The following is a 27107-nucleotide window of genomic DNA, read 5'->3' on the forward strand; positions in this document are numbered from 1 at the left end:
CATATCAAGTGTCATGTAAAACCTACAGTGCCTATAGAAAATCATCACACCCCTTTGAAATAGTTACTTTATTTGTCATGCACCCTAAAATCAAACCCCATTTCAAATAACTTTTCCAGCTTTATTTACCATTTTGGTCTTACAACATCAAACCAATGAAAGAAATAACACAACTGTTCTGCAAATTAATACAAAACAACAACAACAACAACAAAAAACTATAATAACAGGGCTGGAAAATTCATCAGTCCCTTGATTTAATACTTTGTCGAGGCACCTTTTGCTTTAATTACAGCCATCAGTCTTTTTGGATATGTCTGTACTAGCTTTGCACACCTGGGGAATATTTGCCCATTCTTCCTTGCAGAATTGCTCAAGTTAAGTCAAATTCTGTGGTGAGTGGCAATGAACTGCTCTCTTCAAATCCATCCACAAAGTTTCGATTTGATCTAAGTCAGGGCTCTGACTTGGCCACTCAAGGACATTCACCTTCTTATTTTTGAAAAGATTCATTTTTTGGCGTTTTTATGCCTTTATTTGGATAGGACAATGTAGATGGACAACAAGCAAAGTGGGAGAGAGAGAAGGGGGGTTGGATCGGGAAAGGTCCACGACCCAGGATTTGAACACGAGTCACCCAGTTTTCGCTAAACAAATGTGGCGGGAGGAGCAAAACGACAGACACAGTGGGCGTGACGTCAGGCCTCGGAGAGGCTTTTATTAAACAATATAAACAAAAGTGTCTAAAAGGGGGAAATAAAAGTGTCCAAAATAAATAGGGGATCTGGTGTCCTCGACGTGCAAGGGTTCCGTGAAGGAGGGGCAGTGTTCAGAAGGGAAGGGTCCAGGTAAGGGGCGGAGTCCGGCGGCCGCACTCGCTTCCCGCCGAGGTCCGCGGCACGAGGGGTAGCGGCTTCCTTGAGTGGCTTCATCCACCTTTCATCACAGCACCTCCTGAGGCGGGTAAATCGGCCCAGCATCCTAGCCCGCAGCCGTCTGGGTGCGGCTTCATGTCCGGACCGTGGGTCCGGCAGCTTGTCCATCATTTCGGCGGTGCCCGTCCCTCTACGCTCCCTTCCTGGACCCACGAGGACACCAGCGTGCATGCACGGGGAAGAGACCGGTCTCCCGAGGAGAGGCGCGCTTGGCATTTTAACAGCGGCGGTGATGAGGCTTCATTCACATCAGGTGTGCCTCATCACACGCCGCCAAACCTGGCTGTTTCAGAGCCCCTCCTCTGTCGCACACGCACTCCCGTCGGGAGCCTGGTGAAGGGCGGCGATTGCGGACGGGGTGACGATGATAATTAGGGGGGAGGCAGCCAACTCGTCACACAAAGCATTTGGAGTTCAGTTCAAAAAGGTCAATTTTTGGTCTCATTAGACCATAGCACCTTTTGCCAGAAGGTATCAGAGTCTTCTAAATGTGTTTTTGCATAGCACGAACATGACTGAGTATGACTTCTTTCCTTATCCTTTGCTTGGGAGTTGTGTTGCACAGACTGACCAGACCCAACCATAAAGCCTTGTAAGTGCTTCAAAGTTGTCTTTGGCCTCCTGGTTGCTTCTCATCAATGTCCTCCTGGCTCTGTCATCCACTTTGGATGGATGGCCTGATCTAGGCAATGTGCTGGTGGTGCCATACGTTTTCCACTTCTTAATGATCCTCTGAACAGTAGTCTGAAGGATAACTAAAGCCTTTGAAGTGTTTTTGTAGCCTTCTCCTAACTTGTGACTTTCTACAACTTTATCCCGGAGATCTTTTGAAAGCACTTTCCTAACCGTGGTGAATTCTTTGCCGTACCATGCACTACTAACAGTGGAATCTTCAAGAAACAGCTTGTTTTATTCTGAAGTAATCAACATCACTACTATTGATGTCAGATAGGGCAATTAGCCTGGTGTTGAATCTGGAAGTTGATTGCTTGCACCTGAGCAAGTTTATAATGGTTTACTATAACGGGCTGTTTACCAAACTTTACCAAACCAGGCATTTCAATGATTAATTTTTAATAATCTTCCAGAATTTTTTTAAATTATATTTTTACTTTAATGATGAGGGTTATAATGTGTACATGCAGCTCAAAAAAGTTTGACTTAATTTATCCTATTTAGACTATTTAGACTATAATTTAGACTATAACAGTAACAATTTCTCCAGGTTAGCCATACCCATTACAAGCAATTACAATAACTCAGGAAATCAAGGAAACCAAGCTTTAATAGAACCTCAAACCCACAAATAAAAGTCTTTTAAAAGTGCTCATGATTTGTTATATATCTTTTGAAATGTCTTCTGAGAATTTATGAAACAATAAACCTACTTTCTGCTATTGATGACTATTCTGGGCTGAATTGTGCCCAGAATAGTTCTCATTGGGAAAAAAAGTAACTTAAACTGGAGAGGGGAATTTATGATTTGATTTAGTTAAATGCTCGACTTGTTTTTATAAAAGTCTATTCATTCATTATAAGCAGCCTGCTGAATGAGTGCTGCCATTATTTTAATATTTACAAAGGGATCATTACTGGCATGCAAGAAATCTACTTTTTTCCTAACAAGAATACCGGGTTTTATATAATGGGAGGTACTTCCAGTTTGAGGAAGTTCCACTCAAAAAGTCATAATTGCATTTCAAATAATCCTTATTATATAGTTTGACTGAATGAGCTGTACATTTTCCTTCATGTTCTGTTTAGAGACCTCAGTAGAAAAACATTATTTTAATGCTTATTACTGAATTGTTTACAGTTTAATGGAACTTTAATGGAACTCCCATAATAACTGCCTGGCTGGAAATGGGGGGACGCAGTCCGTTAATTTCAAGGGGCTTGATTGTGTTTATGGGCTGCACTGTGACGTGTTCATGCTTCGTTTAAAAAAAAAAAAATGCATTATTTTTCACATCGTTTACACTTTATCTACTCTGCTTTTCTGTTCTCCTTAAAATGGGCTGTTGACTTCCTGGTTCCTCCCTTAGAAATTCGCAGTGGGCTCAGATTGGTTAGCTGGCCCAGTGTGTTGTGATTCGTTAACCTCCTAGTGCACGTTGTCCGGAAATGTCATGCCTCTTACATTAATCCGTATTGCGTGTTCCTGGAGGTAAAAGTTTGGCTTTCCAATACAAATTTTTATTTTTATATTATTTTTAATAACATATCTTCTGTGTTCAGCAGAGGAAAGAAACACATACAGGTTTGGAAGGACATGAGGGAGAGTAAATTACAGAATTGTTTATTTTTTTGGGTGAACTATCCCTTTAAGTATGATAAGTCAGTTTAAGTCAATAATTCATATTTGGCACAGCTATGGCAGTGGTGCTGGATTTAAAGTATGACATGTAAGTGTTAACTAAGGTTGTGCTGATAGATGATAGTCAGAGAAACTTGCCGCGAGGTGGCTGGAATAAACCAGTGGCGGCTACTGGTCTGTCAAATAGGGGAAGCTCATTTTTGGCCTACATCGTAAAATTGTCTATTTATTTATTCACAAGAATGTGCCTTATTGTCATAAGTAAGTCACAATGCAAACAATCGTAAAAAAAAAGCTTTAGTTTTATTATGCAAAATATGATGTATTTTTTCTTTTAGTCAGATGCTACTATATAGTATAAATATTTTGCAATTTAAATAAGGTTATTATGGAGATTTATTTATTTATTTATTTCTAAAGTATTTTAATAGAAATATAAGGTTTCATTATGTTATGTTAAAATTTTTCAAGATTACTATATATATATACAGTAGTCATCATTTGAAGTGGATCAAAAAAAGTTCATCAAACTTGTCCTAAGACAAGAATGGGTATTGTTTTGGTTTTGGGACACCTTTTATGAAAGGTTTTGATCCACTTCAAATGTTGACTACTATATATATATATATATATATATATTTATATTAATTTATAGTCATCCTCCATGTTAATATTTAATGTAGTAATCTATATATATATATTGATTACTACATTAAATATTAACATGAATGAATGAATGAACGATCTAAAAAAAATATTAAACTCTGTAAAAGTGAAACAAGGAATGTGGTGTATAATTGTGTGAAATGTATGATGAAAATCAAGCAATTTCGCCAAGCAAATATAAAGAAATAGGTTGCAGCAGTTTTATTTCGACTGAACTTGAGAAATCCACGATGGGACTGAGCGCGAATAGCTTCAGCGATTCCTTATAGTACAAAATCGCTGTCAGTCAAAAGGAGATGCAATCTTTCGACAGACCCTCCAATCATCATGCAGAAGCTCGGAGTCCAGGCCAGCCCACTCCTCATTTGCTCCTCATTCACCCCCAGAGACGCTGAGCGTCCGTGGGCGGGACATAATCGTAGCGTTTATCCAATGACCGTCTAGTTTCAAAGCACTGAAAAAAAACGTTCAAAGCAGCCCCATTGAAGTCAATGGACGCTGGGCTTCAACGGGGAAATGCACTGTGACGCTACGGGAATGTATGAGAAGAAAATCAAGTCAGCCGACCTGCTATATCTAACTGATTCTGAACGAACTCGTCTTTGAGATGAACGTTTTCTAACGCATTTTTAGTCAATAAAATGTTAATACAATAGTACATAATTTGACCATTAATTTTGTGACATTATAGGGGAAGCTGAGCTTCCCTTGCAGTCTTAAAGAAATCGCCACTGGTATAAACACAAAGGCAGAATTTACAGTGAGCGGGAGGGGGTGTTTTGGGTGGGAATCATGCAATCTGTAATTGCGTGCGGTTGCTGACGCACACGAAAGCGGTTTTACTTTCACTTTCGAAATCGATCCCATTCAGCAAGGAGGGGAGAGGATGAAAAAGGGGATCACAGGGGATCACGGCACCCCCTCGTGTTCAGTTTAAATAAGGGGTAAGAAATGTATTCATCAAACAGTGATGTAACTATTGTATTCACTTATGTTACCGGGAGTGTTTTTTAAAGTGCATAAACTCGCGTTATACTAGGCTAGGCTCATCAGTGATGATATTCTTTGATAAGGTAAATATTCTTTGCTCGTTTTCTGTAGCTGCTTTTTGAATAACTAAGGAAATGTAAGCATTAGTAACTTACAATGTTTCTATTTCTAGGTTTCTGCTTTTAGCCTTATGCTGGTGTTGGTTCATTTGCCGGCAGTGAAACAAAGTAAGTAAAGTAAGTTTTCTCACTCTTTGAATTTTTACATCATTATGGTACAAGATTAGTTTAAATCAATGTAATAAACAAGTTAGGTCAAAAGTAATTTAAAAGTAGTCTGATTATATTACCTAAAATGTGTAATGTAATGGATTACGTTACTAACTACAATTTTTGTCATGTAATTTAAAATCAGCAACAGATTACCATTTGTAAGTAATCTGCCCAGCTCTGATTGTTTGACCACTGAAGGTGGTATTTACTAATGTAAACAATTCCAGAAAAGTCATGAGAGCTTCGTCAAATTTTATTGTACACAACTTCATCAGCATTTCACAATGTGCATAAGTTTAAAATTTCAGCTATCAAAATAATCAGTAACACTTTACAATAAGGTTCCATTAGTTAAAATTAGATAATGCACTAACTAACGTGAACAAACAATGAACAATACATTTATTATTATTTATAAATCTTTTTTAACTTTAGTTAATAAAAATGCAGTCGTTCATTGCTAGTTCATGTTAATTCACAGTGTATTAACTAATGTTAACAAACACAGCTTTTGATTTTAATAATGCATTAGTAAATGTTAAAATTAACATTAACTAAGATTAATAAATGCTGTAAAATATTGTTTGTGCTTAGTGTTACCTAAAGCAGTTAACTACTGAACCTTATTGTAAAGTGTTACCAACTAATCTATACCCTAAAACACATTAAAGTTGACATGTGCTGTGGCAATTTTCTATTTTAGTAAAGGCATGAGACAAAAAGTCTTTTGAAGATTTATTTTCTTGCAAGAAAATGTCAACAGTCATACAGATTGGCTGCAGAGTGTGACAAAGAAAAATATGGTGACTCAGCATTTATACCCTAATCAAATCCGGATGCTTCTATTTCATTCAATCACAATGCATATACAACATATGTGTCCATTTAAGGTATCCAACTGTGTCCCCTAGATGCGTTTCTAAGTATTAAATGCAAATTATTTTCTAAGAAGCTACAGGATGTCTAAGAACCTAAAATAACATTTTCAGTCTCACGCTTGTCTTATAAAAGCCTAAGTAATATGGCATTCATAGAAGAAAAGAGCACTCTTTAGTACCGTAACGCAAATAAAACTCTATAAATATAATAATATAAAAATAAAATTTCCTCCATGCATGAACAGGTGCTTCTCTGTAATCCGTTAAACATGGACCAGTGCATTCCTGCGATTCAGAAGAAAAATTGAATCATTTAGGCATCTTTAGTAGATTCAAAAGAAATGAAACAATCAAGGTTTGACTTAAATGATTTAGATAACTCTATCCCGCATGCAAACCTGCTTTTTTCAACAGTCATTTTGCATAGAGAATCCTACTTGATTTTTATATATTACACAATCAGACAAAAACACTACAATAGCTGTCACTGAAATGGTACTAATATATACTATTTAGATACTAATACGTATACTTCCAGTAATAGTATGTACCTATAATATACAAATATGCATCCTATAGGGGTAAATAAGGTACAAAACTATAGCTTTTTAAAAAGGTACTACCCCAGTGACAACTTTCATGCCTGTTTTTTCTAAGAGTGCACTCAATTACCCTGATAAAATTAGATTTTAAAGAGCAAAGATATAGATATTTCTATCTGTACATACTGAGAAGCACTCTCTGATCATTGAAAAACAAAAATAATTAAAGCTGCAAGCAGTGTCGAAAGGGCCCTCGCACCCGGGCTCACCACCACCCGGTGGCTTTAAGAAAACAGAGAACAGTGGGCAATATGCATTTAAAGTGGTAAATATAAAACTAATATGTCAAAGTCATTTATATGCCACATTTCCTACTACCAGCTGGTGGCGCTATGACTATAACTGGATATTGGCATGTAAATGTCTTCAGGCCAGCAGTTTTATCAAACATATAAAGTTTGGTGCACATTGAACATGGTATGGTTGAGTTAGTGTAAAACATGACATTTCCTGTTGCCAACAGATGGTGATGATCATATCTGAATTTTGGCCTTTAGATCTGTTCATGCCAGGACTCTTAACAAACATGTGAAGTCTAGAGCAGATTTGACATTGAATGTTTCAGTTAGTCTAAAACAAGTCATTTCTTGTTACCAGCAAGTGGCACTATGATTATAACAGAATATGGGACTTTAGATGTGTTCAGGCCAGGACTCTTGTCGAACGTGTGAAGTTTGGGGCAGATCGGACATTGTGAGCTACAACACCTTCTATGCCCATGGCGAAACATCCAAATTTGTCACGCCGCCACAGACACACCTTTTAACGAAAACTCAAGATCTTCACAATTTAACATTGCAAAGGCCTTTCGATTAGACTGACAAAATATAATATTGATGTCACTAAATCTCTATGAGGTGTTTGTTCAAGCGTAAAACATGACACTTCCTATTGCCAGCAGGTGGTGGTATGGCTATAAGTGAATATTGGCATGTAGATCACTTCAGGTCAGGAGTCTTATCAAACACGTGAAGTTTGGTGTAGATCGGACATTGTATGCCTGAATTATAACAACTTCCTTTGTCATGGCAAAACATCAACGTTTGTCAGGCCACCAGAGACGAAAATTCAAGATCTTCGCAATTTAACGTCACAAAGGGCTTTAGATTACACTGACCAAATTTGGTGTTGATCTGTTTAAATCTCTAGGAGGAGTTTGTTTAAATGCAAGCTTGAAAATGGCACAAAACTTGCAGAGAAAATTCAAAAAAACAGATTTCCTGTTGGGTTTCGGAATTCATACAGGAGGACTTTTTTTGTAGGTATTGGTGTGTTACATGTGTCTACTGAATATCATACATGTATGTGAAACACAGCTTGAAATTTTATAGGTGGCGCTATCGAGCCATTTTGCCACACCCATTTCGGAAACCCATGACAGATGTAAATTTTCACCACTTTTGGTGTGTGTACAACATTTCATGAGTTTTCAAGCATGTTTGGGCCCTCAAAAATGTGATTCGCTTTGCTGAAGAAGAAGAATCTGAGCAATTCCAATAAGGGTCCTCGCACCACTGGTGCTTTGGCCCTAAATATCACAAAGACTATAACTACCATTGTTGAGAAATGATTTGACCACCCTTTTCATTTTAGTTAAAGTGCAAAACACCACATCACTTACAAAACTGCATAATGCTTCCACCATTTTTATAAAAGCATTCTTGAAAATTTTCAAAGGAACAAGGAATATGTCTTTCCACATTGCAAATGTGGGTTTTGTATTTCATCCCACATCACAAAAATCATGTGCGGCAGAAATCTGTGGACTAAAATGATTTCCCTGTAAAAGCAAGGGTGAAATTGGTCAACATTCAGAGCGGGGATATGCAGACCGAAGGGCCTTACGCCATGGTGGGATGTAGGTTTGAGGCCAGCCTTTTTCAAACACATTCCCATGTAAACATCATCAATGGGCAGCAGCTCTATAGAGTGAGACATGTTGTAGATCATTTTGGTCGTGAAGCTGGAGAGAAGAAAGCCTCCTCCACTACAGTATGGAGGATACATTTCAGACTCCTGTACCTGCACCGGGACATAGTATTTACTTGCAGGGTCTCTGATAGGACCCGTGTCCTCCATGAGGGACCCTGTAAAAAGATGTTTACTTCCATCATTGCTCTTCTGACCTTGAAGATACTCAACCATGTTAAACGTGTTGGCAAAGATGTCATCATCTCCATTTAAAAGAAATCTGGCGTGTGGGCACCATCTGTCCATCCACTCTAAGAAAAGGACCTGCTTCAGTGTGAGGTTGATGAACGAATCATGGAAGTCCCACTGTAAAATGTCTTTGTTTTCACTGTTCTCAATCTTCAATAGCTTATTCAGCCTGCGCTTCTCAAAGCCAGTTCTGCTCGTTCCGCTTATGAAGACTCTGCGGATCCACACGCCTTTGTGCTGTCTTTCCTTAGCCCATGTTTTCCTCAAAACTTCCCGTCGATCGTAATTCTCTGGAGAACTCTTGATGACCAGCAGAAGGAAGACATCTGCAGAGTTTTGAGGTCCACCACACTTATCAGGTGCATCAAGAAGCATGGGAAAACTCCTACAGTGTCGGTAAAGCAGGAAGTCTTGGATATGTTTTGGCAGAGTAGAAAATCCAGTCACATTATAAGCAGACACATTCTGCTGACAATATGAAGATGAAGGCTGGAGCATTTTGAACACGGGTAAATCGTTTTGATGATGGAACATCTCATAAACATCTTTGCTTTTAAGTGTTGTGTCATTTCCAGAGTTTTTGTACATGATAAAGACCAGCCACACAACACTCAGAACTAACACTATCACCTTAAAGTTTTTCCTTCTCATCTTTGCACCTGTTTAAGAACAGAGACACAATTCAAATTAATGTTAATCAAACACAAAAGTAGAACATGAATGTGTATCACAGTGCAACACATAATTTTCACTGACACTTGGATTTAAAGTCCCCCTGTAGTGAAAATCAAGATTTTTATGTTGTTTATGTCTATGTGATGTTTTTAATGTTTTTAGACAAACCATGTGCCAGTCCATTAATCAACACCATTGATGAGTATTTTCTCCTTAAAACTGTAGTTTCCCAAAAACTGTCCCAGAAATGCGGTTTGAAACAGCCCGTTGTTTCCTACGTCACAAACTTCAATAACCAGTCACATCAAAGGATAGATTCCTAATATTAGCATACAAAATATACCAAGAGGATTATCAGCACAAAACCAAATATTAAATAGAGCATATAGAGCATTAAATAGAGCACAACCGCTAGGCGCTAACCGCTTTCGGTTTTGGTTGAACGATCGCGCGAACTCTCGGCGGTGCTGAACGGGATTTTGAAAAGTGCCCAGTGGAAATTCGCCCCTGGTATATCGTATGCTATATTAAATGTCTTTTTAAAACACTGTTTTAATGCATTAAGTCACGTTAAGCGTTTTAAAATGCCCCGGCATCTGGAGATTCCGCCGGAAGTGCCGCGCTGTTTACACTGAAATGCCTTTTTGCACTGAAATGCCTTCCGTTTGCACTGAAAAGTTCACGCACATCCACATATGAAATCACTTGCATATATGTATATACACAACTCAAGCATGCCTCTTACCCAAAATTTATTTTGTATGTTTGCGTGAGTGTTTTATGGGTGTATATGCGCGCAACGAGTTTATATGTATGTGCGAGTGTTTTTAGGTGTATATGCATGGGTCAAGTTTATATGTATATGCGAGTATGTACAGGTGTGTCTGCATGCAGCGAGATTATATGTATATGAGCGTGTTCTTGTAGGTGTATATGCATGGATCAAGTTTATATGTATAAGCGAGTGTCTATTAGCGTATGCATGCGTTAAGTTTATATGTATATACAAGTTATTCACAAGTGTATATGTATTCATTACTAATAAAAGATGTATTGGTATGGATTTCATATTAGTGTGCACGTGTATTTCATATATATATTTTGAACATCCAACAGTATACATGTATATGCAAGTAATTTATAGGTGTATATGCACGTGTTTTATGTATGTACTGATAAGCGAAGTTTGATTTAAATCCTACGTGGCGCCTCATAGCCTGCAATTGCTGACTGGTATCTGAAGTTAATGTTTATTAATATATAATGTATTTGACGCGAACTCCTGGAGATCGCTGGCAAGTATAATGTAACCTTACGAAAAATATGAAATGTATTTTTTGACACCAAAGCCCTGACACAAATTTCAATTTGTTTTATATAAAAAGAAAATGTTTTTATTTGACACAAACTGCCTGCGATTGCTGACTGGTATCTGAAGTTAATGTTTATTAATATAAAATGTATTTGACGCCAACTCCTGGAGATCGCTGGCAAGTATAATGCAGCCTTACCAAAAATATGAAATGTACTTTTTGACACCAAAGCCCTGACACATGTTTTAAGTTATTTTATACAAAAAGAAAATGTTTTTATTTGACACAAACTGCCTGCCATTGCTGACTGGTATCTGAAGTTAATATTTATTAATATATAATGTATTTGACGCGAACTTCTGGAGATCGCTGGCAAGTATAATGTAACCTTACCAAAAATATGAAATGTATTTATTTGACACCAAAAGCCCTAACACACATTTCAAGTTATTTTATATGGACAAAAACTGTTTTTATTTGACACAAACTGCCTGCGATTGCTGACTGGTATCTGAAGTTAATGTTTATTAATATATAATGTATTTGACGCGAACTCCTGGAGATCGCTGGCAAGTATAATGTAACCTTACCAAAAATATGAAATGTATTTTTTGACACCAAAGCCCTGACACACGTTTCAAGTTATTTTATATAAAAAGAAAATGTTTTTATTTGACACAAACTGCCTGCGATTGCTGACTGGTATCTGAAGTTAATGTTTATTAATATATAATGTATTTGACGCGAACTCCTGGAGATCGCTGGCAAGTATAATGTAACCTTACCAAAAATATGAAATGTATTTTTTTGACACCAAGGCGCTGACAGTTTTTTCAAGTTATTTCATATAAAAAGAAAATGTTTTAATTTGATACAAACTGCCTGCGATTGCTGACTGGTATCTGAAGTTAATGTTTATTAATACAAAATGTATTTGACGCGAACTCCTGGAGATCGCTGGCAAATATAATGTAACCTTACCAAAAATATGAAATGTATTTATTTGACACCAAGCCGCTGACAGTTTTTTCAAGTTATTTTATATGGACAAAAAAATGTTTTTATTTGACACAAACTGCCTGCGATTGCTGACTGGTATCTGAAGTTAATGTTTATTAATATATAATGTATTTGACGCGAACTCCTGGAGATCGCTGGCAAGTATAATGTAGCCTTACCAAAAATATAAAATGTATTTATTTGACACCAAAGCCCTGACACACATTTCAAGTTATTTTATATGGACAAAAAATGTTTTTATTTGACACAAACTGCCTGCGATTGCTGACTGGTAGTGTTGAGTTCGAGTCCACCTAAGTCGAGTCCGAGTCGAGTCCGAGTCTTTAACCAATCGAGTCTGAGTCGAGTCCGAGTCCAAGGAAACACTACTGTTTGTCAGTATCTTAACATTGTTCTAACCCAGGGGTGCCCAAAATCGGTCCTGGAGGGCCGGTGTCCTACAGAGTTTAGCTCCAGCCCCAATTAGACACACCTGAACCAGCTAATCAAGTTCTTACTAGGCATACTAGGCAGAAACCTCCTGGCAGGTGTGTTAAGGCAAGTTGGAGCTAAACCAAGGACTAGGACCGAGTTTGGGCACCCCTGTTTTTAACCTTTACAACTGGAAAAACGCAATGTCAATTGAAATGTAAGAAAAGCAAACCTCTAGTGGATCTTGCCATATTGATTTTTGATTTCACGACATCTCAAAATTAGCGTCCATGCTCTGCTTAACAAACTTAAAGTCATGTGACAGAGGTTTTGGTTGACTTATGGGGCGGGACTTGACTTTATTCACTGATATAGTAAATGTATAAATTCAAGGGTGGGGGTATCTTGGTGAATGGGACCATAACCCTTTAATTGTCACTCCCATTTTTGAACACAGACAAAAATGCACTATCCAGACTTAATTTTTTATAATTCATGAATGAAAACATTTTGTAATATGATTTTGATGTACATTTTCTGTGGTAATGCAATGTTTGATTTTAAAATGCCTTTCAAAGGATTAATTTTGAGATTTTAAGTTTTGAACTGATATATGATGTGGGTGATAGGTGAAAAAGGAAGAAAGTCTTTTGTAGGTCAGAACTTATATTATGATGTAAATGTTTTAAGTTACACTCTTTACACATATTAATCTATTACTTTTCCTACATACTTTGTAACACAAAATATGGTAAAATATCTATTTAGGAGTCTTAGACCTCTCCGACGATGTATAGTTTGTCATGATTAGATTAGGGTTTATTTGTAATATGATGAAGTAAACTTCCCACTGAGTGGACGGTGACAATTAAAGGGTTAAGAGCAGAAAATGCACCTCTTTCATTTCTGATTGTGACTGTGTTTTTTGGGTTTTATATGACTTTTTTTTTCTTGGATGAAAGTGAGGCTATGAGGGATAAACCTAGTCTTTACAATGGTACACACTGTGTATAAAGCCCTACATATACTTTCCATACCTGTTTTATTTTTGAATGCATTTATAGTTACATTAATTACAATACATTACATTATATAAAGAAAAATTGATGATGTACCATTGAATTACTAGAAAATCATGCACACCCAAGGTGGTTTTGGACCCATTAAAACTATTGCTGCAAAGATGTTAGAAAAATTATTTTTCTTTAAAGCTAGAAACTGCAACCATGTTTAAAATAGAAAAATAATTTCAATACAGAAACAACTAATCAACTAATGTAAGTAAAGCATTCTCAAGCTTACTGAAGGCGAGTAAACACTCCAGGCCTATTACTTACAAACAAATGGATAAATAAATATATTAATTAAAAATACAAATGAAATAATATTTTTAAAGATAGTATCTTTTTAAAATAGTTTTTTTTTTTTTTACATAGGTCTATCTAAAGGCTATTACAAAAACAGAAACAGACTACACACATTTCTTGAAGTAATACGTTAAAATAAAACACTGCAAAATCTTCACTGTATACGTTAAATAAGATTCTTATTAAAGTTAATAAGTGATTCAGCCAAGAAAAGTGAGTGATTTTCTCTTTTTCTTTTGTTGTTTGATTGATATTTATGACACGGTCTGTGGCTGCAGGTTTACGCAGCTGTTGCTTTAAGATCTGACGCACAGATTAAATTTTTTGACGCATCAGTATTTCTCCGAACTGTTCAGGTTTACTTAGAACAAAACCGACTTCATTTACGTGAATATACTCCAAGACGAGCATGTGTGTAGCAATAACAGAAGCGAAAGAGAACTCTGCATTCGCACAGTGACTGAGAGGCGCGTTCTGTGAGCGCTTTGAGTGTGTGCGCACATAAACCCGTCGGCTTTCAAGTAGCCTACTGGACAAGACCTAAAAACACATGCAAATACTAAATATCACTGTCGTGATAACTGGTCAGTGACATTTCCGTTTACTTTCTCTGGACTCGGATGGACTCGGGATATTTTCCGAGTCCGAAAAGGCTATAGTCCGAGTCAAGTCCGAGTAAAAATGCATAAGAGTCCGTGACAAGTCCGAGTCGCCTTTCAAATTGTTTTATAGACCGGACTCGTTTCCGATTTGAGTCCGAGTACCCCAGCTCTACTGACTGGTATCTGAAGTTAATGTTTATTAATATATAATGTATTTGACGCGAACTCCTGGAGATCGCTGGCAAGTATAATGTAGCCTTACCAAAAATATGAAATGTATTTATTTGACACCAAAAGCCCTAACACACATTTCAAGTTATTTTATATGGACAAAAACTGTTTTTACTTGACACAAACTGCCTGCGATTGCTGATTGGTATCTGAAGTTAATGTTTATTAATATATAATGTATTTGACGCGAACTCCTGGAGATCGCTGGCAAGTATAATGTAGCATTACCAAAAATATGAAATGTATTTTTTGACACCAAAGCCCTGACAGACGTTTCAAGTTATTTTATATAAAAAGAAAATGTTTTTATTTGACACAAACTGCCTGCAATTGCTGACTGGTATCTGAAGTTAATGTTTATTAATATACAATGTATTTGACGCGAACTCCTGGAGATCCCTGGTAAGTATAATGTAACCTTACCAAAAATATAAAATGTATTTATTTGACACCAAAGCCCTGACAAAGTTTTCAAGTTATTTTATATAAAAAGAAAATGTTTTCATTTGACACAAACTGCCAGCGATTGCGGACTGGTATCTGATGTTAATGTTTATTAATATATAATGTATTTGACGCGAACTCCTGGAGATCGCTGGCAATAATGTGACCTTACGAAAAATATGAAATTTATTTTTTGACACCAAAGCCCTGACACACATTTCAATTTGTTTTATATAAAAAGAAAATGTTTTTATTTGACACAAACTGCCTACGATTGCTGACTGGTCTCTGAAGTTAATATTTATTAATATATAATGTATTTGATGCGAACTCCTGGAGATCCCTGGCAAGTATAATGTAACCTTACCAAAAATATAAAATGTATTTATTTGACACCAAAGCCCTGACACAGTTTTCAAGTTATTTTATATAAAAAGAAAAAGTTTTCATTTGACACAAACTGCCAGCAATTGTTGACTGGTATCTGAAGTTAATGTTTATTAATATATAATGTATTTGACGCGAACTCCTGGAGATCGCTGGCAAGTATAATGTAACCTTACGAAAAACATGAAATGTAATTTTTGACACCAAAGCCCTGACACACGTTTCAATTTGTTTTATATAAAAAGAAAATGTTTTTATTTGACACAAACTGCCTGTGATTGCTTACTGGTATCTGAAGTTAATGTTTATTAATACAAAATGTATTTGACGCGAACTCCTCGAGATCGCTGGCAAGTATAATGTAGCCTTACCAAAAATATGAAATGTATTTTTTTGACACCGCTGACAGCCGCTGACAGTTTTTTCAAGTTATTTTATATGGACAAAAAATGTTTTTATTTGACACAAACTGCCTGTGATTGCTGACTGGTAGTGTTGGGTTCGAGTCCACCTAAGTCGGGTCCGAGTCGAGTCCGAGTCTTTAACCAATCGAGTCCGAGACGAGTCCGAGTCCAAAATGGGCCGAGTCGGACTCAAGTCCGAGTCCCAAAGGGCTGAGTCCGAGTCGAGTCCGAGTCCAAGGAAACACTACTGTTTGTCAGTATCTTAACATTGTTTTAACCCAGGGGTGCCCAAAATCGGTCCTGGAGGGCCGGTGTCCTACAGAGTTTAGCTCCAGCCCCAATTAGACACACCTGAACCAGCTAATCAAGCTCTTACTAGGCATACTAGGCAGAAACCTCCTGGCAGGTGTGTTAAGGCAAGTTGGAGCTAAACCAAGGACTAGGACCGAGTTTGGGCACCCCTGTTTTTAACCTTTACAACTGGAAAAACGCAATGTCAATTGAAATGTAAGAAAAGCAAACCTCTAGTGGATCTTGCCATATTGATTTTTGATTTCACGACATCTCAAAATTAGCGTCCATGCTCTGCTTAACAAACTTAAAGTCATGTGACAGAGGTTCTGGTTGACTTATGCTGACATATTTCAGAGTGAATCCGGTTTTAGAATGTGATTAATTATAGGGCGGGACTTGACTTTATTCACTGATATAGTAAATGTATAAATTCAAGGGTGGGGGTATCTTGGTGAATGGGACCATAACCCTTTAATTGTCACTCCCATTTTTGAACACAGACAAAAATGCACTATCCAGACCTAAATTTTTATAATTCATGAATGAAAACATTTTGTAATATGATTTTGATGTACATTTTCTGTGGTAATCCAATGTCTGATTTTAAAATGCCTTTCAAAGGATGAATTTTGAGATTTTAAGTTTTGAACTGATATATGATTTCTAAAGTGCGATAGGGAAAAAGACAACGAAGAAAGTCTTTTGTAGGTCAGAACTCATGTTATGATGTAAATGTTTTAAGTTACACTCTTTACACATATTAATCTATTACTTTTCCTACATACTTTGTAACACAAAATATGGTAAAATATCTATTTAGGAGTCTTAGACCTCTCCGACGATGTATAGTTTGTCATGATTAGATTAGGGTTTATTTGTAATATGATGAAGTAAACTTCCCACTGAGTGGACGGTGACAATTAAAGGGTTAAGAGCAGAAAATGCACCTCTTTTATTTCTGATTGTGACTGTGTTTTTGGGTTTTATATGACTTTTTTTTTTCTTGGATGAACGTGAGGCTATGAGGGATAAACCTAGTCTTTACAATGGTACACACTGTGTATAAAGCCCTACATATACTTTCCATAAATCACAGCAAACTTACACCTGTTTTATTTTTGAATGCATTTATAGTTACATTAATTACAATACATGCACACCCAAGGTGGTTTTGGACCCATTAAAACTATTGCTGCAAAGATGTTAGAAAAATTATTTTTCTTTGAAGCTAGAAACTGCAACCATGTTTAAAATAGAAAAATAATTTCAATACAGAAAAAATTAATCAACTAATGTAAGTAAAGCATTCTCAAGCTTACTGAAGGCAAGTAAACACTCCAAGTAGGCCTATTACTTACAAACAAATGGATAAATAAATATATTAATCAAAAATACAAATGAAATAATATTTTTAAAGATAGTATCTTTTTAAAAATAGTTTTTACGTAGGTCTATCTAAAGGCTATTACAAAAACAGAAACAGACTACACACATTTCTTGAAGTAATACATGTTAAAATAAAACACTGCAAAATCTTCACTGTATACGTTAAATAAGATTCTTATTAAAGTTAATAAGTGATTCAGCCAAGAAAAGTGAGTGATTTTCTCTTTTTCTTTTGTTGTTTGATTGATATTTATGACGCGGTCTGTGGCTGCAGGTTTACGCAGCTGTTGCTTTAAGGTCTGAAGCACGGATTAAATTTTTGACGCATCAGTATTTCTCCGAATTGTTCAGGTTTACTTAGAACAAAACCGACTTCATTTACGTGAATATACTCCAAGACGAGCATGTGTGTAGCAATAACAGAAGCGAAAGAGAACTCTGCATTCGCACAGTGACTGAGAGGCGCGTTCTGTGAGCGCTTTGAGTGTGTGCGCACATAAACCCGTCGGCTTTCAAGTAGCCTACTGGACAAGACCTAAACACACATGCAAATACTAAATATCACTTTCGTGATAACGAAGTCAGTGACATTTCCGTCAACTTTCTCTGGACTCGGATGGACTCGGGATATTTTCCGAGTCCGAAAGGCTTGAGTCCGAGTCAAGTCTGAGTAAAAATGCATCCGAGTCGGTGACAAGTCCGAGTCGCCTAAAAATTGTACTCGAGACCGGACTCGAGTCCGAGTACGAGTCCGAGTACCCCAGCTCTATTACATATATGATGCATTAAATGCTTCTATAGTGCCAGTGAGTTTTGAACTTCCAAAATGCAGTTTCAATGCAGCTTCGAAGGTCCCGTTCAAGACAGTTAGGGTAGGTCGAAAAACTCCCATCTCATTTTCTCCTCCAACTTGAAAATCGTCCTACATCGCTGTTTTACCTTTATTTGTAAAGGGCATTTGACCTCCTTTGCACGTTTACTTTGTGAACACTGTGTTGGTACTTCTGCAACGATGTAGGATGATTTTGAAGTTGGAGGGCAAAAAGGGATAGGAGTTTTTCCGACATACCCTAACTGTATTGAACCGGAACGCAGAGTGTACACTGTTAGACATTTCTGTAATTTCTACAGTTATTAACTGTATATCACCCAGTATAATACTGCAAATTCCCTTTGCAGTAAAAAACTGTAATAACCATTGCATTATGGGAATTTTCTGTGACGTCAGACCCCAAATACAGAGACTTACTGTATTTTTTAAAATTGCTGTATACTACTGTATTTGCTGTAACGTTCTCATTGGCAGCGTTCTGTTGAGGTCATTTTATTTTCCTCATTTATTATATTTGGATTGACAAGATTTGCCCTACACCTTATCTACAATGCCGCAACAGCTTGGGACAGACTACACCTGCTTGTAATGACTGGAAAATCGGTTTGTCCTTCATGTCAGACACAGCGCGAGCGCTTGAAGTACATCTGTAAGTCAGAAATATACCGGGGCATTACTGTACTGTAAGCATCCACTGTACATTGTATATTTCATGAGTTCTATATTGTCTTCCTTTGTCGAGTCGCGCTGCGCTGCGCCACTCGTGTCGAGGAAGACACTGAAGCAGCGGGCAGCGTCGAGAGTTTTTATGGAGTTATTTATGTGCCAAAATTAAACAAACAAATCCAGCGTTTTGCAAACAAACACAATCTGCTTTGCAAAGAAAAAAATCGACTTTCAAACAAACAAAAAGTAATATGCACAAACACAAGTCAATTTGAGAGAAAATGCAGAGGTATAACAAACATATGCATTGTGTGTTGCATATATATATATATATATTTATGAGGAAAACTTGGCTTTCTCACACGTGTGCAGACAGATTTTCTCACAAATGCGCCTAACGTATTTTCTCACAAATGCAATGGAGCAACTTCCTTTTCCAAAACAGCAGATGGCGCTATCGGTCAATTTACGCTATTCTCCCGAGACCTCAAACAACGTGTTTATGGTTTACCCTTATGTCCCAGAGGAATATGAGCGGGGAACAGGTGAGTTTCTGTCTTACTATATTTATAATTAACCATTTGATGTTTTCACAATGCTGAATCTACCACAATGTCAGTAAAATTCACAATATCTGCTAAAAAAAATCTTTAATATGTTTTCACTTTCTTTTTATCAACAGCCAGAGTATGCACTTATTGAAAGTGAAAGTGAAAACATATTAAAGATTTTTTTTTAATATATGTTAGGGGTATAACAATACACTAGAGCTGCACAGTATACTTATTAACTAACATGCAGGAACTAACATGCAATTAAGGTGGTGCTGCAGTACTGCATTCATGCAGTAATTCATATGACTCATGTCAAAGTTACATTAGTTGTTCATTAGTTCTTGATTAATACATGTCTTAACTAATCATTAGTTCATTGTCAAGAAATTACTAATTCACGTATTAATGCATGATCGTTCATGTACTGTTATTGTAGTGTTACCTGCTGAATGTTCTGTGCAGCAACAAAAAATCGTATATGGACAAATTACATAAAAGTATATTTTTTATATCCCGCGATTCAGCCTAGGTACGGAGAACAGATAAATGTTAAAAAGGCCTAGCTTAAATGTTTAGCCATGCCAAGCCATTAACTGATCAGTAGTTACCAACTTTAAAGCAGATATTGTGAATTTTACTGACATTGTGGTGGAGTCAGCATTGTGAAAACATCAAATGGTTAATTATAAATATAGTAAGACAGAAACTCACCTGTTCCCCGCTCATATTCCTCTGGGACATAAGGGTAAACCATATAAACACGTTGTTTGAGGTCTCGGGAGAATAGCGTAAATTGACCGATAGCGCCATCTGCTGTTTTGGAAAAGGAAGTTGCTCCATTGCATTTGTGAGAAAATACGTTGGGCGCATTTGTGAGAAAATCTGTCTGCACACGTGTGAGAAAGCCAAGTTTTCCTCATAAAAAATATATATATTTGCAACACACAATGCATATATTTGTTATACCTCTGCATTTTCTCTCAAATTGACTTGTGTTTGTGCATATTACTTTTTGTTTGTTTGAAAGTCGATTTTTTCTTTGCAAAGCAGATTGTGTTTGTTTGCAAAACGCTGGATTTGTTTGTTTAATTTTGGCACATAATAACTCCATAAGTTTTGCCCGGGGATGAACCCGCTAGAGCGGAAGAGTTCCGGAGAACATACGCGCTGTGTGTCGATGCAATTTACGAGAGATCAAGACCAGCAAGTAAGGTAAATATATATATATACGTTTGTCTGAGTGTTTGTCAGATTTTTGCACACCAGTTTAACCTAGTAATATTTACTCGTCAACATGGCGGTTACAAACTTTACTATAGTAAACTGCGCTGTCAATTCAAGCAGTTTTTGTCAGCTCATTAAATTAAGTTACTGAATTAAAATAATTTTCAACAAGCAACACTTATCCTATATTAACATTAAGTTATCTAATGTGAAATTTTGTTCAGGTGTTAGTATAATGTTGGCCAGTAGCCTATTGAGGAAAAAAAAATCCCATGTTAGCTGGGTTAGACAAGTTATATGGCTAACTGTTAGCTGCCTTTCTAGTTTTAGAATTAGTTTGTTATAATTATTAATGGAATTTAAGATTTACTGCATTTTGTTGTTTGTGTTTTAAAGGCAACTGCAATGAAGCATCAAGAAAGACATGAGCATGCCAACCACACTGTTAGTTCATGGTAAGAGAACAACTGTGGTTTTGAGATGTTTGTGTATTCTCTGTGGGGTTTTCCTTTAAAAAGTGTGCCATTTCTTCTACTTGTTTTTCAGAGAAGACATTTCTGTCACTAACAAAGTGGATGGTGAGCAAAGGTGGTGGCCACGTTTTGGAGTAAAACTGGGTTTTGCAGATGGCTGTGTATTCTTTGGCTGCATGTCTTTTTCTCCATTGTTTCTGTTGCTTATAGATTATTTGTGAGGAAAATCCAGAGGATCCAACATAATGCACTGCAAAACATCCTAAGACAGGGGAAATGGTGAAGATGCAGTTTTTTCAACTTCACTGAGCAATTTAAGACTGTATTTTTAAGTGTTATACATGCATTGTTTTAAATAAAGTATTTGATATTTTGTGATTATTGTGTCTGTTTTAATTGAATGTCAGTAGTACCTATGTAGAGTAAAAATAAAATAAATTTAAATAAATTTTATATAAATTTATAAAATCTACTGAAATCTATATTAAAATAAATGAATTACAGTAGTATACTGTTGAATTTGATCTTTTTAATAGTATTTGGTTGTAAAACAGCTACAGTTTGCAACTGTAAATTAAATACGGTTTGCTACTGTAAATTCTAATTACAGTAACTTAAGTGTTGCCAGTAAGTTACTGTAAAAACCCTTTGAAATGTCTAACAGTGTACACGCAGAGCTAGACAAGATGAGTATTTGAAGTTAAAAAGTATATATATATATATATTTTTTTTTTTTTTAAGAAAATGACCAATCGTTTCGCTAGATAAAACCCTCGGCTGGGATTGTGTAGAGCCCTTTGAAGCTGTATTGAAATTGCAATTTGGACCTCCAACCAATAATTCCTGAAATGTTTTTCTCAAAAAACAATTTCTTTACAACTGAAGAAAGAAAGACATGAACATCTTGGATGACAACAGGGTGAGTACATTATCTATACATTTTTGTTCTGGAAGTGGAGTACAGAAACTAATTACTTTTAATTGAGTACTGTACTTATGTACACTTTTTCAGTATCTGTACTTTACTTGAGTATTCATTTTCTAGACTTTAACCCCTACATTTGAAAGACAAATATCATACTTTTCATTCCAGTACACTTCTGTCAAGGTCCTAGAAGTAGAAAGTCGTTACTATGTAACAGCTTTAAAAATCAGGTGATTTTTTATTCTTCTCTTAAAAGTGACTTTCTTTTTTTATACAGTCTCGCAGTAATCACACTTGTAGGGCAGTGTTTTGAACACGGACCAGTTGCAAACGTGATATTTATTTGCAACAGTTCAGTAATAAGAGGTTAATATTGTGGTATATTTTACAATATTGTCTGATTTTGCTAAATTGTGTAAACAAAAATATTACCTATATAAAGCCACAGAAAAACTGTTATGCATCTCCTAACAAAGGTGTTTGACTTGAAGCAGCAGTGCACAGACTGTTCTTTGCATGACATCAAAGTACGCAAGAGCGATTAGAGAGCATTTTTGACATTTTTGGTTTGATGACAAATAAGTCTTGCAGTTTTGCTATTTTGTTAAAGCAGTGCTGCTGTTGTAAAGTTACAGCTACGGCTGTTTTGCTGAGTCAGTGTATTCAGTAGATGTAATGTATTGTTAGTTGCTTCAGAGGTATAGCAGGAATTATATACAACAGTATTACATAAAACACGTGTTTTAAAAAAGGTAATTTACTTTTGGTACTTAAGTATTCTTAAAGTACACCTTTTTTTTTACTTAAGTAAACAACTTTCACTTGTAATGGAGTAATAATTGACCACCAGTATCTGTAGTTTCCCTTAAGTTATGGAGTTGTGCACGCTGTCCACCTCTGTTAAAGTATTTGAACATTGTATCTTTACATTGTCAATTGCATAGTTTACTAATCATTTGCACTGAAATTAATTTTTAAAGTAGCCAAAGTTGCTGTACTTTAGTGTCAACATTTTAATGTTAATTAGTAAAAAATGTGTTAGTGAACAGTAGGCTATCCTCAGGAGTAATATCCATTAATTAGTCTGACTTTCTCAAAACATTAATTGTTTTCTCTATTACTGTTAATATAATGACAACCATAATTGTTATAATCATTTTTTTATACTGAAATTGGTTTATTTTTCAACTACTTGTGGGAGAAAGTAAATCAAAGTGACTTGTTTGGTTATCTAAACCTCTAAAGCAGTGGTTCTCAACAGGGGGGGGGACGCGCCCCCCTGGGATCGGAAGGGGGGCGCAAATCATGGATCGCGGAACCGGGGGGGCCGCCCGGGCCTGGGCCTGGGTAACTTTTGAGGTCTGGCGCAAATTATGACATACAAAAATACATAGGCTATAGACTATTATTCATTAAAAGGTCGCGATCTCGATTCAAACACACGCAATCTTATTGCTATATGATGATGATTTCGCCATGCCTAAAACCTTTGAAATCGCAATCTCATCGGAATATTTAAACCTGCTTTCATGCAACCGCTGATCCAGAGAGAGCTCTGGTCATGTAAGTTAAGCTTTGTTTGAACAAGCTTCACGACCAGGATACACTGTATGGGTTACATTTCTGTGTTGCAAACATTTAATAATAATTAAAGCATTCGGATAAATATTCATTAGAGCCCATGCACTGGCCTCATATATATTTCCTAGCCCGGCCCTTGTCCGACAGCTTATCAGAATTATTGGGGGGGGCTTTACTTCCAAAAGGTTAGAGAAGAGGTTCTCTAAAGGAACCAGATTAAAACATATTCATCTTACCTGGCCGTTAATTAGCTCCTTTCAGTACAAATATTTGAGGTTTTGTTCGTGTTGAAATGCGCTTACACAACAATCCACACCCTGTATTCACAGCGCGATCTCTGTCCTCCTAATGAGGAAACCCACATTCAGTCAGTGCAAATAACAGAGGATTGATGCGTGAGTGCAAGTAAAACAGTTTATTGAAAACCTTGAAGCAGTCAAATCCAAGAAAAGAATGGAGAGTTCTTGGTAGGGATGGGTCGTTCGACACACGTCTCGACTTTTCGACACGCTAGTGCTTCAAAGCAGTGTTCCGGACCATTGCTTGAAATGAGGCTGTCACGTGACCTGTGGAAATGAAGCTTCGTTACCTCACTGACACGTCACGCAGGGCTCAAACACAGAGCGCGTCTATTGCGCTGTCCCATACCCGCTGTCCATTTATTCCAATGTTATAATTATATCCATAATTGTCATGCCTATATGTATGCCTATATGGTTTTTTTTTTACGTGGTATATAATTGTTAAAATTACAATAAAAACAATAACGTTTGAATGTCTGTTGTATGAATGTAAATTAAAACACCTTACGGGCTCAACCACTGTTCCCAAAAAGAATAAAAGTCCTTCCTCAACTACACACTTGTTTGCTGCTTGTGAACGCCGTCCTCAGCTCACATTGTTTGTTTAATATCAATATGGAAAACGCACGCAAGAGACCTCGTTCTCAAGTGTGGGAACACTTCAGTCTGGACACTCCTAATAAAGTGTCATGCTTAATATGTGATCAAACTTTATCTTATTCCAATAACACATCATCAATGCTTCGCCATCTGCACTCCAAGCATCCTAATGCTCTGGCCAATGAGACTCCTACAACAGAGCACCATTCTGCACCAACTGGAGAAGGTAAAATGAATTCTAATAATGAAATAATTTTTCTTTGGAGCAATAAAGACTGTCTACTATCCACAAATAACTGAAAAAATAAGTTAGTGATAAACTAATGAAAATGCAAGAAAAGTTACCCTTTTGAAGTTCAAGTTTTCATATTCTATTCCAATTATTCATGTGGTGGAATATAAGAACACTGAATATAATTGTATAAAGAAATCACTAATAGCATAACCAAAGTTTCAAAGCCATTTGCTAGAACAACGATTGTTTAGCCTATGAAGAAGTCAACCAACTGCATGTTTGTCATATTCATGTCTTTCACACTTGTAGTGTTTCTGTATGTCTTATGCTCTTGAACATACGTGCTCGTAAAGATGCTAGCAGACGGAAATGTTGGAACGCTCACAAGCTGTTTATTATTGCTTCCATCACCTGTGGTTGCATACTACCGCCATCCAATATATGGGAGAAGCGTCACATCCTGTGTCGTCACAGGTCAAATCAAATACATTACATCACTTCTTTTCTTTTTTTTCTTTTTTTTTTTTTAACTATACAGCTTTGCAACTTGTAATACACACAGTATCGTTTGTTTCCTATGATGACAAAACATTATCTTTAACTCTTGTAGAAAATTCTCTGAGAAACTCCATCTCTGGGTAACGTGAACACTTTACATTGAAAGTCCGAACAGTCTTTGTTTTTGAAACAGTCTGAACACCTGCTTTGACCAATCTGTGCAACTTTTAAGTACTCTACAAGTCTACCTAAACATAGTCAGAGAGGTAGGCAGGAGGCCTACGGTTATGCCTAACAGGATATCTCTGAGGGACTGTGCATGAGTCAGGTTCTTCTGTCTCATTTTCAAATCCAAGCTCAAACAAAAGATCTGGTGTCTCCTGGTTGCCCTTTTGTCTTTTGCACGGTTGTTGTCATCTACATTGGTGGTACTTGAAGTAGCTAAGGGAATTTTTGTACGCACCTTCCTTTTGAAGATCAACTCAGCAGGTGAAGTCCCTGTAGTGCAGTGAGGTGTGGATCTGTACTCGTGAAGGAAGACGTTTAACTGTTGTTTCCACGGGATACCTTGAGTGTGTGCAGTTCGGATGGCTTTTCCTAGAGTGCGCATGAACCGCTCTGCTGTAGCATTTGCTTGTGGCCAAAAAGGAGTTATCTTCCTATGGCGAAATCTAAAGCAATCAGCAAACTGTGTGAACAAACTGCTGTTAAAGGGAAGGCCATTGTCCGTTTTAAGCACACTGGGAATTCCGAACATAGAAAAAACATCATCAAGAACGGGTATCACCGCAGTCGTTGAAGTACTGTGAAGAATTTTAACCACAGGATAACGCGTGTAGTCATCTATAACGACCAACAGATACTCCCCGGATGGTAACGGTCCGTAGAAATCTGCACTTAGATTGTGCCATGGTGCTTCTGGCAATTCAGACATATGAAGCGGCTCAACATGGATAACGGGGTTATTCGCCTGACACGCAATACAATTCGTGATCATGGCTTCGACTCTTCGATCGATATTGGGAAACCACACTTTCTCTCTCAGAAGACTTTTGGTCTTAGCGACACCTCGATGACTCTCATGTGCGAGCTGTAATACTCTTTGCTCTAGAGTAAAAGGTATGACTATTCTGGAACCTCTGAGTATGAGGTCATCATTCGACAACACTGTGAGCTCAGAACTGACATTTTTGTAGTGTTTTAGGGTGTCTGCCAAAAGTGGTTCACAAGCAATTATGTGCCATGAGTTGTTTCTGATGTGTGAGCAGACCTGCTGAAGAATAGCATCTTTTTTTGTCTCGGTTTTTATCTCGTCTAGTGTCATGGCTTTTGGTGTGGCCTGCAGTGCCATGAAATTGACGTACTCCTCTGCTACCTTAGATGCCCTTGTATTGTGTTTTGTATCTAAAGAAATAGGATGTCTGGACATGAAGTCAGCAGGATTGTCAGTTCCTTTCCTGTACTCAATTCTGAACTGGTATGGCTGGAGTCTGAGACCCCACCTTTCAATTCGAGCCGGTGGCTTCGATCTTGGATTATTCCATATCAGTTCTAGGGGTTTATGGTCGGTTACTAGAGTAAAAGGATGTCCGTAAAGATACAAGTGAAAATGTTCACAGCTCCATACAATGGCTAGAGCTTCGCGTTCAGTTTGCGAGTATCGTTTTTCAACCTCACTGAGTGCACGACTGGCGTATGCAATGATGCATTTTTGTCCATTTTGCATTTGAGACAAAATAGCGCCGAGGCCAACCGGGCTAGCATCGACAACGAGTTCAGTGTCCTTTGTAGGATCGAAGTAGGACGTGGTGGTAGCACTGGCTAAAGCATCTTTGAGCTGCTGAAGAGCTTGCTTGTGCGTAT

The 27107-nt window shown here is 37.1% G+C and overlaps 1 protein-coding gene across 1 annotated transcript; it reads right to left on the bottom strand.

Moving 5' to 3' along the window:
• Positions 1 to 7105: 7105 nt before the first annotated feature.
• LOC127159074 (N-acetyllactosaminide beta-1,3-N-acetylglucosaminyltransferase 3) lies at positions 7106 to 23867 on the bottom strand. Its single transcript, XM_051102011.1, has 2 exons — positions 23846 to 23867; positions 7106 to 9479 (listed from the first exon to the last, which is right to left on the bottom strand). Exon 2 carries the CDS (start codon positions 9469 to 9471, stop codon positions 8332 to 8334), a length of 1140 nt encoding a protein of 379 aa, XP_050957968.1. The 5' UTR covers positions 9472 to 9479; positions 23846 to 23867; the 3' UTR covers positions 7106 to 8331.
• Between the last annotated feature and the right edge of the window lie 3240 nt (positions 23868 to 27107).

This window comes from Labeo rohita, unplaced genomic scaffold (genome assembly GCF_022985175.1).
Source record: "Labeo rohita strain BAU-BD-2019 unplaced genomic scaffold, IGBB_LRoh.1.0 scaffold_190, whole genome shotgun sequence".
Classification (NCBI taxonomy): domain Eukaryota; kingdom Metazoa; phylum Chordata; class Actinopteri; order Cypriniformes; family Cyprinidae; genus Labeo; species Labeo rohita.

Coding starts and splice junctions, on each gene's coding strand:
- LOC127159074 (XM_051102011.1), bottom strand. CDS start 9,471: ATGAGAAGGAAAAACTTTAAGGTGATAGTGTTAGTTCTGAGTGTTGTG.